We start from the raw sequence: 14,523 nt of genomic DNA, 5'->3' as shown, positions 1-14,523 counted from the left end.
ACCTGATTTGAAGGGAAAGATGTCTTTCATCAGCGCCGGCCAACATTTAGTAGACTAGTTGCTTGAGAGGTCCTTTACACAGCCAGGATGCTGAGTGTACACTAGTTTAAACATGGCCCTGGTTCAGATTAGGTTCAAATGAGAGACATCCTCAGCCTCTAAACCAACGAACATCCACAAAGGAATGAGAAGTTAATTTAATGAGTACATTCAATGTTACACACATTAAGATCCATCAGAGCGACCATCTAATCCCAATATTTCTTTCAATGTTCAGAGATGACAGCTTATTTCATTAATGCGTCACTCACTGGGCTGTCACAGCATATTAATGCATGCCATACATCACTCTGGCTCCAAAATGTAGCTAAATGAACATCTGCCATTACTGCCAGCAGACTGAAATAAATACATGTGTGAAAGGTGGAAAATTAATTAAGGGGCTGGTAAAGAGGTATTATTCAGCAGACAGGAATATCTGTCAAGGCAGCTTGGCCAAAGGAGAGCAGTCATGACAAAAAGCTCTTCTGAAGGTGTTCTTGTTCATCATTCTGCAATTCTCTCACAGGATCAGAGCTTTAAGAAGACCTGGTTTCATTCTCGTCTGTATTAATCGGTTCAAACTGTCGTCTTTTATTAGGTTTTTTTTAATATTCTTTCAGAAACAAGCTGTCAATAGATTTGATTTTACATTAGCCTCTTTCTTACAATGAAGTACCAATCGATGCCTTCTTCTCTCCCTTACAAGTCCTCTTCTAGGCAGACTTCTGGGGGCTGTGCCAGAGAAAATCAATTGTTTTTGAAATGCTGGCGAGCTGACGGCATCATCCCACAAACAGCACACACAAAGAAAAATGCCAGACCGTTAAACTGTAATTCATCATCTTCATTTGGCCGTGAGAGGAATATCGTTTATCGACTTCATTACCGCGGCTGATCTCTTAGCTAAGGCTACCAACCTGCCCTGCTCTGCTTTTAAATGTCAAGAGCCATTAATGAGCTTAGCATTATTTGGTATTTGAAGGTCTGACAACCCATCGATGAACTTATCATTTCGCTGAACTCCTCACTTCATACCACCTCCAGCCTTCGCCCACACACACTGATAACTCAACTTAATCCATGCTGCTCGACGGCACCTCGGCTCGAATGTCTCCTGAGGCCAGTGTGGGTGTGACAGATGGGTGGGAAACTGGTGCCCAAAATGAAATAGCTGATGGGTGCAGCAGACATTAAAAAAAGAAAAGGAAATACCGAGGTCCTGGTGGTGTAGAGTGTAAGCAAAACAAATGTAAACAGTCAGAAAGGACAGGTGGAGGATTTCCACAGGCTTTACAGAAGCATTTCCACTGCAGCACACACTTATGCTACACTATCCCTTTTATAGACCTTTTTGTTAGAGTGATGTGAAGCCTGCAGTGAAATGCATTAAAGGCTTTTGTAATGGGCTGAGCTTTCTGGTCAGCAGCAAAGGAGTCTGCAGCTTGGTGCAGTTAGGCACTGTGGTGTGGTAGGTTCCAGCATCCAACCTCATCTGTTACTGCACGATCTAGTTTAGCACACATCTAGCTAGGCTTCCAGACATTTTTACTGGTAACTGTGCTGCAGGAAACAGTTCATCAATATAGAAATCAACGAGCACTTGCTGACAAAAATGCCAATGAATGATAATGAAAGACAAATTCAAGTATTATCCTTCTAACAAAAGCACAACTTCCTCGTCTTTAAGCTCCTAAAGCATGTTAGAAGCTGCATTTGCAGTGCAGGCTAATGCTAACATGATATTTGGGAGCTGCAGTCTAGTAAACATAAGCCAGCCTTTTCTGAACAGACAGCATACCCTGGTTAAACCAATATTATAAATACTGACTGGTTATTGGTGGACAAATGTATAACAGACGCACTCCTCAAAACTGGTTTTTAGTTCTGTGCAGGGATCCCACCAAAACCAATACTCACTGTATCAGTCTTTCACTAACACTTGAAAAATGCAATATTACTTGTTGTCCTTTGGTACCGCAGCCAGCAAACGTAGCAGGGTGACCATTTTTTCCAGAATTTAAGGGAACAGTAAGGGCTGCAAGTGATCTAGTGCTTACATGATGAAGAGAAAGTTGGAAGTCAGAGATTCCCAGTCCAAATCTTTTCTCTTTACTTTTTTAAACCTCGTGAGCCCCCGAGGGTCTTTCTGAGGTCCCTGCTCAAAGATGACAAGCCCAACATGAATACAGGACTTCTCTGAAATTACAAACTCATTTTGACACCATCTGCAGAAAACTGCTTGTTTTTTGAATATTTTGTGAAGAGTTACCCACACACTCACATACACTGGGCCGAGTTGTGGGATGGTCCTTTTTGCCCCAAATCGTTTGAGCCAATAGAATCACGGTAACATCAGTTCCACCAATCAGAAGCTGCAAGGCAAGAAACACACCTGATGCTAAATTTACAACACATGCCCTCGTCCAATCAAATGTCTGTAACTGGCGATTTTTGATGGGAGACGGCTCTGAGGCATTGTGGGAGTTAGTCAGGAAACGTAGTCGGCAAAGGTGAGTCTGATTCACATTACTGGTTATCAAGCGTCAAACACATTTGTGGCGTTCTTCTGGTTGGAGCGTGATGAAAGTTGGCTTTTAGAAAATGTATTGTTCACTTTTTTGTTGTTTTTGCTGTTTAGTGTTCGCAGAAATGGGGCAGCTAAAAAAGTCGCCAGATTTGTTTAAAGAATTCAAGTGGAGTCATTTCCACTTCAGAGTAACAACATGCCCACAACAGCTTCATCTAAAGCTTTTGGTAAATCGTACCCACCAGATCCTTTAGAGATCCAGATGTTCCACATCCACATTTGCTGGGTTAAATTATTCATTCTCAGATTTTTCTTATTAATAATTCTTACAAAGATGTTAGATTTGCTCTCACAGCAGCACAGGATCAAACCATTTGCAAGCAGTTTTATTCAGCACAAAAAAAGCAGGATAGTCTAATTAAATGGCGCTCGCTCCAAAGGGAATAGGGACAAAATTTCAAATGAAGAAAAATATCAAGACCCTTCGGTGCTCCCAGACTTTTAGAGAGCTACCACTTCAGTCTCATAATTCACATTCATTACAACAGTATTTAGTACAAATGTGACAAAAAGTGTCATAAATATACAAAGACCCCCTGCTTTACCCTCCCACACCCACACAGTTTTTTCAAACTTCCTCCAAGTCACAGAAAGAGGCCGTCTATGCTGACGCAAAATGCTTGTGTCAGCTCTGCACGTCCTTACCAACGCTAGGCTCCTCTCCCCATCTCACCTATGTGCTTTGTAATCCATTTATACGCTCGGTCCGTTCGATGCAGTGTGTGTGCATTAGGCCAATGTGTTTTCTTCTGCTTTTTAAAGTGTGTAACAAATGAAGTTAGAGAGGAAAATGATTTAGAGGAACAAGAAACCTGCAGGGTGCTGTGAATGAAGACGTCTTTCCAGAGTGAGAATCAAAGTCGAACAGACAAATGTACTCGTTTACACAGAGCTGCTTTTATGCTGTTCACTGTATTATCATGGGCAGTCAGTCATGTAATAGACTGCTGTTAACCTCCTTTGTAAGGAGATCAGGTGTTATTGGGCAGAACGAGCCTTCAGGCATAACCTTGGACAATAGTGAAAGAGGTTACAATGGTGATGGCACTGATACAGTCTTTACTACAGACAGAGACAAATGGTAAGGGGAACTTTTCTGTGCACGTGTGCATGCACTTTTAAGAAAGTTAATGTTCAATTTTAGAGAACGACTGGATGGTTCGAGTAACGGCATAATTTTAGCACTTACAGATCCGACAGTGAGTGGTTCCCGTTACTCATCCAGTCTGAGAAAGCACTGGTTGAAGTGTTTGTGTATTTATTGATTTCTTTTAAGTAATTGTGTTTTATGTATATTATGGTTTTATATTTTTACTAATGCTTTATATGCTTATATGTGTGCATGCTCGCACATATGCATGTGTATGTATGTATGTGTATATATTAGGGGTGCAACGATACACAAAATTCACGGTTCGGTTCGATACTTTGGTGTCACGGTTCGATATTTTTTCGATACAAAAAAATGTTCATGCCTTTTTAATTTGTCATTTATTAAAATTATAAATATATATTTTAACTCAAAAGTACAGTTTTTAAATTTAACCCTAACCCTTGTGCGTGTTTTTTATTTTGACAGCGAATGCGCACCTGCGGACCACTTATGTGCAGCCCTGGTTATTTAGCTCGTCATATTGCAGCCACAGAAATTATTTTGTCCATGAAACAATAAAGCTGCACTTTCTTTTTGCCTTATAGTCTGATTTGTCATAACTTCTCCGTTTTGTGGTAAGCTTTTCTTTGGCTGTCACTTCTTCACCCTGACCTGTCTTATTTGGCTCAGCAGAACTGAAATGCTTTTACACACTCACTCACATAAGCTCAGCGATTCTCTGCGCGATCAACCTCTCACATGTTTAAGCTGCGGGAGATTTCACTTGTCATGTTTGCATAGTAAGCTAACGATTAATAAGACGATGTCAGAGGAATTGGTGCACAAATTATCATCACTCACAGATCAGTGCTGTCGCTCTCTATACACAGTTTGCACGATTGCAAAGTGAAAGCAAAAAAACAAGCGCAAATTCAAACGCGACTTCAATATGTCACATATTGACAGTGGCTCACCGATGCCAATGACATAATTACCCAGCTACATTTCTGAAAGAATGCAAAAGCATTGACATATATTTTTCCTTCCTACAAAAGTCCGACGGGCAGGGCAGAGATAGATTTTGGTACCCCGACTGAAAAAATCGCTAGCTCCGGGACGTCGGGCTAGCTAGAGAAATGTCTCTTTCCAAAATAAAAGCTATACTATCCGCTTCTTCTGGGCTATATTCTCAGCAGCATAAGGAGAATCATGTGCTAACAGCTGTCTAAATGACTCGGCTAAAGTTAGTAGCATGCTTGTTGTTTTGGTCTTTGCACTAGGATGATGTCGGCGTAAATGTGCAGTCATATTCGTTGTTCCCACTAGTGCTTTCAGGTTGATCTCGTTGAAATGACCTTAACACCACAACACGGCAAATCTCCGTTAACGAGCTACCGCCGATCGCTCCGTGCATGGGGCTAGACGGCCAACACGTTAACGAGCTAACTGCGCTAACACACTAGTTCACACCAATGTAATTGAGCATTGCGTGGCACATTCAACATACTGTTTTACTTTAGTCCATGACGCGCTTACCTTCAGGGTCATACGTCACATGAAAACCAAAATAATTCCAAACGCCAGATCTGAATGACGTTCAATTTGCCTATTGCAGGGAGAGCTTAACTTCTGTCTTGCTAGCTTGCCCTGCGCTCTTCCTTCTGACGATGCTGTCTGTGTTGAGCGCTCAGTGGATCTGCGCTCGACAGTGCAGCCTAGGCGGAGTAGTCGAACACAGATTCACTGAGCGCTCAACACAGACAGCATCGTCAGAAGGAAAATTGATAAAATAAATTACAAATGTTGTATTGTTCGATACATATGCGTACCGAACCGAAAGCACTGTATCGAACGGTTCAATATCGATACGAATATCGTTGCACCCCTAGTGTATATATATTTAAGGTTTATACCTTGTGTTAGGGGGGGGGGGGGGGGGGGGGTGTTTCTGTCTTGTTTTTTATGGACATGAAGTCTGCCAATAAAGATTGAATTGAAATTGAAATGTAATGCAAACATAAAGACATCACAGAGCAGCAATTATGGGGAAAGAACGGAGCAACGGGTTAACTAAGGCAATGTTTTTAAATCGGTTCTGGTCAGCGGGGGCACGCCGAGGTTACGGACCCCTTTCAACTGAAATGGGTGCAAGACAGCAAAGGTTTGTGGAGGACAAGGCACTCAATAATTTAGTCATTTCTTCAAATGCTATAATAAGTTGCTGCTCAGGCTTCTCTCAACAGAAATCGGCCTCTAAACCAAATCCTTCAGACAGCTTCTGCTACGTACTTTGATCTCAGTGCAACGAGGAAGCGCTTCTCTGTCCTTGTAGCAGGTTGTGTTTGTGCTGTATGAGACCGAAAAAACACACATTACAAGGAAATAACCGTTGCAAATGGTCAGTGTCACACTGGATACTGTAGCATGCTTTGGAAGTGCCTTAGCTCTACATTATTACACTAACAGTCATAATAACTGAATAGCTGCTTCGTATCACTGCATTAGATCTGCTATCCATGAACTACGATTGCACGCAGAGGGCAGAAAGCACATAGTGTTTCTACACTCAATAAAGCAATATCACCATGCCTTCGGGCTAACGCTTGACTACAAACAGCCTTCTGCTCATAAAGAACTGCTAATAGTAAACGTGTAGCCTTGTTTTGTGTTCACATTTTCAATTCAAATTTTTTTTTGCACAAACCATTTACGAGATTGTGACCACGATGTTTTCTACATCCCTTAAACCAGCAGAGGTTTGCACAGTAATGAACATGTACGAGTACTGCACAAGTATTCCTTACATCCTACATGTGCACAAACTACTGTTGCCGCAGTGCATCTGCAATAATATCAGTGTAAATGATGTAAAAGTGTCATTCCCATGAATTTACACTGCTTGATGCACACAACAATAAGGAACGCACACCCACGTGTAACAGCCTGTGCGTTCCTTGCTTTCCTTGCATATTTTGCAGTCTTGCAAAATATGCAGGAAAACTTTCCATGAAAGGTGGAAACAACAAACTTTCACTGTCCATCCAGACTACGAAGGAAGAGATATTTGCAGCTGGTGACGCCTGACCCAAATGTTCACAAATGGCTCCACCGAGAACGGCGAGCTGTACTCCATAAGACAGGAAGAGCTGACGGTGGATGGAAATTACTGATGTGGTTCAATGGTAAAACTACAGGGCTTTGAGCAGCTGGTTAAAAAGCTTAATGCAAGATACACCCCATGCAAAAATACATTTCATTTTAATGTTTTTATGTAACAACTCCTGAACAGTTACAAGGTTCAGGAACTTTACTTGCTGTTAAACTACAGTGTTGAGCAGTCTCGTTATACTTTTACTGACAATTTTCAGGAAAAATACCAAAGTTACATTTGGGCTTAGACTTGACGCATGCTGTGTCTCTGCTATTGCATTATAGTGCTGCTAGCACCTGGATCGTTTCCTTATATCATCAGAAATATGATCACAAGTTTTATAGAAATACGATGATATTATTTTGAGGTCATATCGCCCATCCTCCATTCCTGTTACATTACGAGCTGATGCAGGTGAAGGCTGGGAGGTTTCTTCAAGCAGCAGCTACTTCCTTTAACAACAGTACCAACGAACACGAACTGAAGAGCACCGACAAACAACAAAGGAACTGTGACAACCACATACTGTACAACAGCTACCAAAAGCTACTTGGTAGCTGAAGGTCTCAGGAGCCTCATCAATGAAGCCTTAGCTCCTAAAGCTAGGCTATCAGCATGCACACTGAAAGCAGGCCTGGGAGCAGTGTGTGTCTCCAGCACCGCGGTGACAGATGGAGCGCACTGGCATCTACCTCCAGGGCTCTGACCTCATCAGAATTTAACTTTACCCAGACTGTGATATACGTGTGCTCGAAATATTATGTGGTCCAAACAAAGCAAACTGGGGTCACTAGTGTGAAATTAATAAAAAACAATAATAAACAATAAAGGGGGATAAAGTAACACAGAGACGGAGAAATCAGAGATTCTCACTAAGATTGAAATGTTGCCTAATTATTCATATGAAAATGAAAACCATGTCTACTGCCATGAAAATCCTTCCTAAGTAGTCTTATCCATATGCGAGAAGCTGTAAGGAGTCTCACCAGCAGCATTTATCACATCAAAGCATTCCTCAGGAAATGGCAATCATTCGAAAAGTTTCTCCTGGAAGACTTACAAACCCGAGTCCATCAAAACCTCCTTCATTCCTCTCAGTCATAATTTAAAGTCAGCAGCTGTGTGTGTGTGTGTGTGTGTGTGTGTGTGTGTGTGTGTGTGTGTGTGTGTGTGTGTGTGTGTGTGTGTGTGTGTGTGAGATGGGGAATCAAGACGTAGAAAATAGAGTGAAATCTTGTTTCAGAACTTCTCAACATCTGAATCACTAAACTTCAGCTCCAGTCAGCCTGAGGTGTTCAATTAATCAATCAGTTCATTAATATATTCGCTACATTCATTCTTTAACCTGAGATTAGCATTTTTTTAATTAAAAAAAAACAAAAAAACATTTTAGAGATCTAAAAATTAACTGATGAGTTGGGGACAAATTAGCAGACCAATGAAACACACGTGCAAACATTTTGAACTGAACACACTCGGACAAAGAGTGAAAGAAATGTTATTACATCCAGTCAGTGCCGAGGAGAAAGATAAACCTCTCCCACTTCACAGCATCTGAATTATTACATCTGAGGCTCATTTCAACAAAGCTCTGCACTTAATGCTCTCCAAGAAGTGGAAGTATTATAGTATTATAGCATACTTCAATAGTGCCATCTATTCTGTCTGCTAGAATTGGCACACAAACCAAGTATAATTAGTTTTTCCTGCTACTCTTACTTGAAGAGCATATTTATTACTGAGTAAACCACTCTGACAAGATTTTTCTAGATCGCTGTGACTCAATATTAATTTAATGACACTTAAATATTTTCATTCATTATTCTGTTTAAAATTCAGTAACAGACTGATAAATGAACAAACTACGCAAACGGCTCTCGTAAGGCACCAGGACGAGGCTGCGGATAATAAATCTGTTATAATCAAACGTTAAAGTACAACGAAACCTTCAGTAAACTGCAGGTTGGCAGAAAACACTGAAGGAAAAGGGGATTTTTATTATTAGCTATTTAGTTTGACTAATTAAGAACCAAATTTAAATTTGAAAATGTGACAACTTGAAGACTTGAAGATAAAAATCCTCAATTATACAAGTTTGTTTTGAAAATCTGAGATATCTATGAGCATCAAAAATTAACTCTATTTTTTTTTTATTGTATAACTTAACAGCATTAAAGCAGCACTGATAATATCCAGTAAGTAATTACATGATGTGATGATTTTAAAGCGTTCTGGTCTACTCTGGTAGTTATTTCAGGCTTTTATTTTAAAAATCAGCCACAGATTATATCAACAGATTAACTTCCTGCTAATGAAATTATGCTTTTATTTTATTTTTTTATTTTTTGCTGAAAAAAATAAAAAGATTTTTAAGATCTTGTTCAAATTATTAAAGATGTTTAAGGAGCAGTTACAGATCAAACGTGTGTAACAGATGTGTAACAGATGTGTAACAGATGTGTAACAGATGTGTAACAGATGTGTAACATGCGTGTGATTTTTCTGTGCATTAAAAATAATTTGCAGACGAATCTATTTTAAATGCAGCAACTCACACAGACAAATTTACAACATTTATTTTTCAAACCAAGCTCAGTTTTTTGGTTTTTTTTCTTGTTTAATCAGATTTCTTAGTTCTGAACAAACACATCTGACCAATCAGATTACTGCGTTTGGCAACAAGTGTGCTGCAGTTCAAAATGCACTCTGGTACTGAACATACAAACAGTAAAATAATCCTATTCTACCTCAGACACACAGCTAGACGCTGCTCTGGCTCAGCCGTCCCTGAAATGATTTCTGTGCCTCCAACTCTGCTAATAGAGCTCAAACTGCCCGCCCTGGACTAAAGTGGTGGCGACACAGCTTCAACTCCTGATCAAACCATGAAATTCTCGCTCTTGAACATTCGATGAACCAATAATTTGAGTTTCTTCCATTTCTTATTTAAAAACATCAGGACCAGCTCACCATCTCCATTTTTTCCCACAGTGCACAAAAATGCACCGTGTTTGTGTGTATATATGTAACACAACAAAATGTGTATGCTACAAATAAAACAGCACTCCACCATCGACCTGGTCCAAGAATTATTTGCTTTGCAACAATGGCACCAATTAAACCTATTAGTAGATTTTTGGTGTATTAGTAAACTCTCAGTTTGGGGGGTGTTCAGGGACCTGGACCATGGCTACAGCAGCAGACAGGGTAGAGCTTACTACTGACAAAGACAAAAGTGTACTATACCACAGGTTGCACTGAAGTCATTTGTTTGTTTGTTTGTTTGTTTGTTTTTTTGGGGGGGGGGGGGGGGGGGCACATGCTATTGTCCAATTCGCCCTGTGACTGCACCGAAGTTCTCTCAAGGTCTCCGTTTGCCTTCTGTTATGCACATACGCTGGGCTGTTGTCATTTTAACCAGACACTCAAACTGAACAGCAATTCTTTAGCAGACTGATCCAGAAAACATCAACGGAAAGAACAACTGAAAGAAGGTCAGGCAGAGCGAGGAGAAAGAAAGGACGCACAGAGAAGCACAAGAGCCCACGACTGTTCAATGGAGTCACTCTGAATAAAGAGGAATAAAAACATGACCGTAAGCAACTCTTGAACTGCGAAAAGTGTGGCTCTGTCTAACAAAAGGATACGATGAGGACAAGTACAACTCTTTATATCCTTGATATGGACCAAACTAGTGAACGAGAGATTAGCACCGCACTGCATACCTTAGTGTCAAACTTATACCCTCGAACCTTGGGAGGACAGATAATGAAGTTAATAATGTAGATCAGTAATGCTGGATGTAGAATAACCACCCGTTAATGTAGCAACCCTATCTGCTCAAATGTCTTTGGGTCGAATATGTAGACACGTCTGTACTTCCTGTTGCCGTTTGTTTCCTCATGACGCTTCTTCGTGTCAATCGCTGTCCTTATTCTACAGTCACGACAGTCACGACAAAATAGACTCCGCGATAGCTAAAAACTGACATGGACAAATGGCAACACCTAGGGCAGAATATTTCCACAACTGCAGAGGTTTGTCACACAATTGTGTAACTTGCCACTACAGAAAAATGTAGCAGTTAGGCTCTATATAAAATGCTTGCTCATGCAAGTCATAATGTAGAACTATATCACTGGAGGTCAGCCAAGGAAAATGGATAGCCAGCACATAATAAATTACCACCAGTGAATAAACTGTTGTAACATGGATCAAATTGCTCTCTCGTGCCAAAGCGCACAAAGGCACAACAGCTTCTACAACCATAGCTCAACATACTTCATCTGGTGTGAGGCTTTGCAAGAAAACTCATCCAGACAACATCAGCCTGCATCTGCTGAACACCAGCTCACACCACAGCCAAACACACAGGTAGGAGCTAAAAACAAAAGTACCTGACTGATCCATTCAGCAGAACACACCGTCTGACAGCTCGAGTTTAATGTGTAAGTGCAAACAAGTCCCCTCCCACTCCATGGTACAGAACTCACCTCCAGGGCCTCGAGGGTCACGAACCCTGTGATGGAAAAGCCGTCAATGATGTCCTCTTCGGCAGAAGTAGACTCCTTCCGCTTTCTTCGTGGAGGTCGAGGTCGGGACGACGAGGGCTCCCTGTCACCCTCCCGCTCTGAGTCAGAGGAGAAGCGAAACACGGAGCCCTTCACGTGGTTGTTCTGTATCCCATTTGATCTCCTCTCCCGATCCCTCTCGGACCTCGACTTCCTCTTCTTCCGGAGACCACTAGATCGAGGGCCATCCATGTCCTTCATTGGAAGCATCCAAATAAACCCTCCTGTTAACCGGGAATCAAAGCCTTCGAGGGCCCAACGCGGCACTGCTAAACCTCCACTTGGGCAAAGACCCCCTTGAGGAGAATCTCCACAATATCCAAGAGAATGTTATCAGTGGGATAGATCCAAGGTAATCATAATATCCAACAGATGAAGCCTTTTATGGAAAACTCAAAAGCGCACTGACTCAGTGAACCCAGCTAGGCTTCACGAAAAGATCCCCAAAGGCAGTCCATCAAATCCTACAGCGGAGGTGTAAAATGATCTATTAAACACGTTATCGCCAAGCTGTCGATTTTGCCAGGGGAAGGACTTTTCAAGTTAAAGCAAATGTCTGCTCAGTGAACGTGCCCCGCCGTGATGAGATGAGCAGGTGCCGCCACATCTTTCTTCTCCAGGAACTGCTCTTACCCAAGGTCAGCAAACTCACGCTCCTGCAAAATAAAGATGGACAGAGAGAGAGAGTGCATGCATTTGCAACATGTTCACTCAGCAAGTTCAACAGTGCATTGGAGCTAATGAGCCATTTTCCGATAGGTGCTGCATGCTACAACAGAAGGTTCTTGGCTTGGTGCATAATGCAAGATGAATGTTTTATTAGTTGCATCTGCTGAGTATACAGTGCTTTTTACACTGCCAGGTCATTAAGCCCCGAGATGAGATGATTATGTGTTGTAAGTGCTCTTTTACTGGTGTCGCAAAAGCTTTTGCCAAGTTTTCTAACATAAACTGTGTTTTTAAATGATTGAGCTCCTTGTGTAAATTATATAACACCAGTGTTATTTTGCTACACGATGGCTTAAGTTTCCTGGGATTATTTTTGGCCTGGTGACAGCTACAAATGTAAACTCTGTGACAGCGCTTCAGCACTATTCCTGCTACAATAATTAAACTGACAAGGTGAACAATATACTCTATTTGTCTGCTCACTACATTAGTTTTAATGCAAATGATCAACATTTTGGCACACACTCACATGCATCAGAAATGACATTTCATTCACTTTCACTGTGCAACATCACTAATAATAAAGTTACAGCATAAACAGACATAAAAGACAAATTAGACGAGTCAATATTTGGGAGCTGCGCTTGAATAATATAGCTTTGACTTGTAGACATCCATAAATGAATTGCTGAAATTAACAGATTCCCCCTGACAACCTGTTTCAGTTCACCATTCATTTCTTTCAAAACATCCCCTTGGCACACAGACATGACTACACTTCTCCTTTCACAAATTAAAAGTAGGTCTAATTGAACAGAGACACGCGTTTGAGGTTTTACACACTCTAAACAAATGCCACGACCCTTTATTAAGGTTATCCTGTGTTTGGCTGCAGAGCTTAGCAGAACCTGCCTTCACTGACACTGAAGGCATCTGGCTGCTTTATAATAAGAGGATGCAACATTCAACAGCTTGCAGTGCTATTCTACATCATTCTCAGGAGCAGCCCAGCAGACTAGGCCTAAAGCCACAGAAAGTCACTCTGGCATCGTAGTCCAAAACACATATGGCTTCTCAGTGTGTCCAGAATAATAATTCCCATCCATTACATCACAGAAATGGTATTCGTATGTTGAAGAAAACTGCTTCAGACCGAACCAAGCCTCCAGAATCCAGGTGGACGTTTCAAGCACAGAGGAATGAACCCTTTTCTGCATCACCACCCAAACCAAAAACCAATCTGTCACAGTCAACCACCATCTTCAACTTTACAGTGTCTCCTTGGACACGGGCTGTCATGTAGTGAGCTCATCTGGATTCTGCAGCATGTATGCTCTGCTCGACCCTGCAAAGTGACAAATGTTTTAAGCATGCACAGTCACAACCATTTTGGGGGGCTTGATCAAAGGCATACACAACAAAGGCACTAACAAGCCTGCATGCCAACAATTAAGTGTGCATCAACCATTTACAGCTATTCATTTCACAGTACATGTTCAGTCTTCTAACAACACCCCCAAGAAGGCAAATGCACCTTTACCGTGATAATGCTTCTAAGCCTTTTTTAAGTACCTGTGCCTTTAACCTGATGCCCCATGCCAATACTCATCTAATGGCACACAGACACTGTGCAAATAGCTCCCAAAATATCGCTTATTTAAACACACACACACACACACACACACACACACACACACACACACACACAAACTGTGTCCTAGCACTCGCCCTGGCTTTTCCAGTTCAGCAAAGACTCTTTCTCTTGTCTCAGCTCACAGTCCCTTTTTGTCTGCCTGTGCTGTCAGTAAAGATCTCAGGCTCTGTAATCCAGTCCAGCCCACAGCAGCAGCAGCGGACTGGCACTGCCTCCTGCTCCGGCTCTCCAAGCTTCATTTTCTACTATAAGACACACAACAAAAGCAAGCCTCTCTCTCTCTCTCTCTCTCTCTCTCTCTTCTTTTTTTTCCTTTTGCTCCAAGACACGTCATGCAAAACCAAGAATTGCAAACCCTTGCGAGTGGGGAGGGACCGTCCGGACAAGTTGAAGGCCTTCAGTCACTAAAGAAAAAATAAAGATAAAGCACAAGAAGGTTTGGAGCTGGCAAAATAAATCCCGCGAAGGAAAACCATAGGGTATCTCCTCCTCCTCTCCCCAGATCCGAGCTTCAGGATCCCGGAGAAGGGAGACCGGGGCGCAGTGATACGGCGATGCCGCAGTGCCGCTTTACAGGCTGCACGCTTCCTCCTCGGCGCAAATAGTGCTGTCCGTGGACGTTTGTTCTGCGAGTAACGGTAAAGATACAGTACGGCTACTAACTTAGCTGCAAGTCAAATGTGCTGGAGCCACTTTGTACAGTCTTGTTATTTCCGAACTTAATTATGATTTGCAACCGGCGCATTTTTAATGTTT

At 41.7% G+C, this 14,523-nt stretch overlaps 1 protein-coding gene across 8 annotated transcripts in view; it reads right to left on the bottom strand.

The window, feature by feature from the left end:
* auts2a (activator of transcription and developmental regulator AUTS2 a) overlaps window positions 1-14,297 on the bottom strand; it is a 346,590-nt gene extending 332,293 nt beyond the window's left edge. For all 8 annotated transcript variants that reach the window (XM_085469427.1, XM_085469431.1, XM_085469430.1 and 5 more), the window contains exons 1-2: window positions 14,123-14,297; window positions 11,367-12,100 (exon numbers count right to left, since the gene is read on the bottom strand). In XM_085469427.1, the coding sequence (XP_085325553.1) occupies window positions 11,367-11,654 (288 nt within the window). In that variant the 5' untranslated portion in view covers window positions 11,655-12,100; window positions 14,123-14,297. The remainder of the gene's footprint in view (window positions 1-11,366; window positions 12,101-14,122) is intronic.
* Window positions 14,298-14,523: the final 226 nt, after the last annotated feature.

This window comes from Copadichromis virginalis, linkage group LG10 (assembly GCF_057382275.1).
Source record: "Copadichromis virginalis isolate Kocher_CV1m ecotype Utaka linkage group LG10, C_Virginalis_male_GT1.1, whole genome shotgun sequence".
NCBI classification, from domain to species: Eukaryota; Metazoa; Chordata; class Actinopteri; order Cichliformes; family Cichlidae; genus Copadichromis; species Copadichromis virginalis.
The sequence above is the reverse complement of the archived record's forward strand: the minus strand, read 5'-3'. Positions and strand labels throughout refer to the sequence as shown.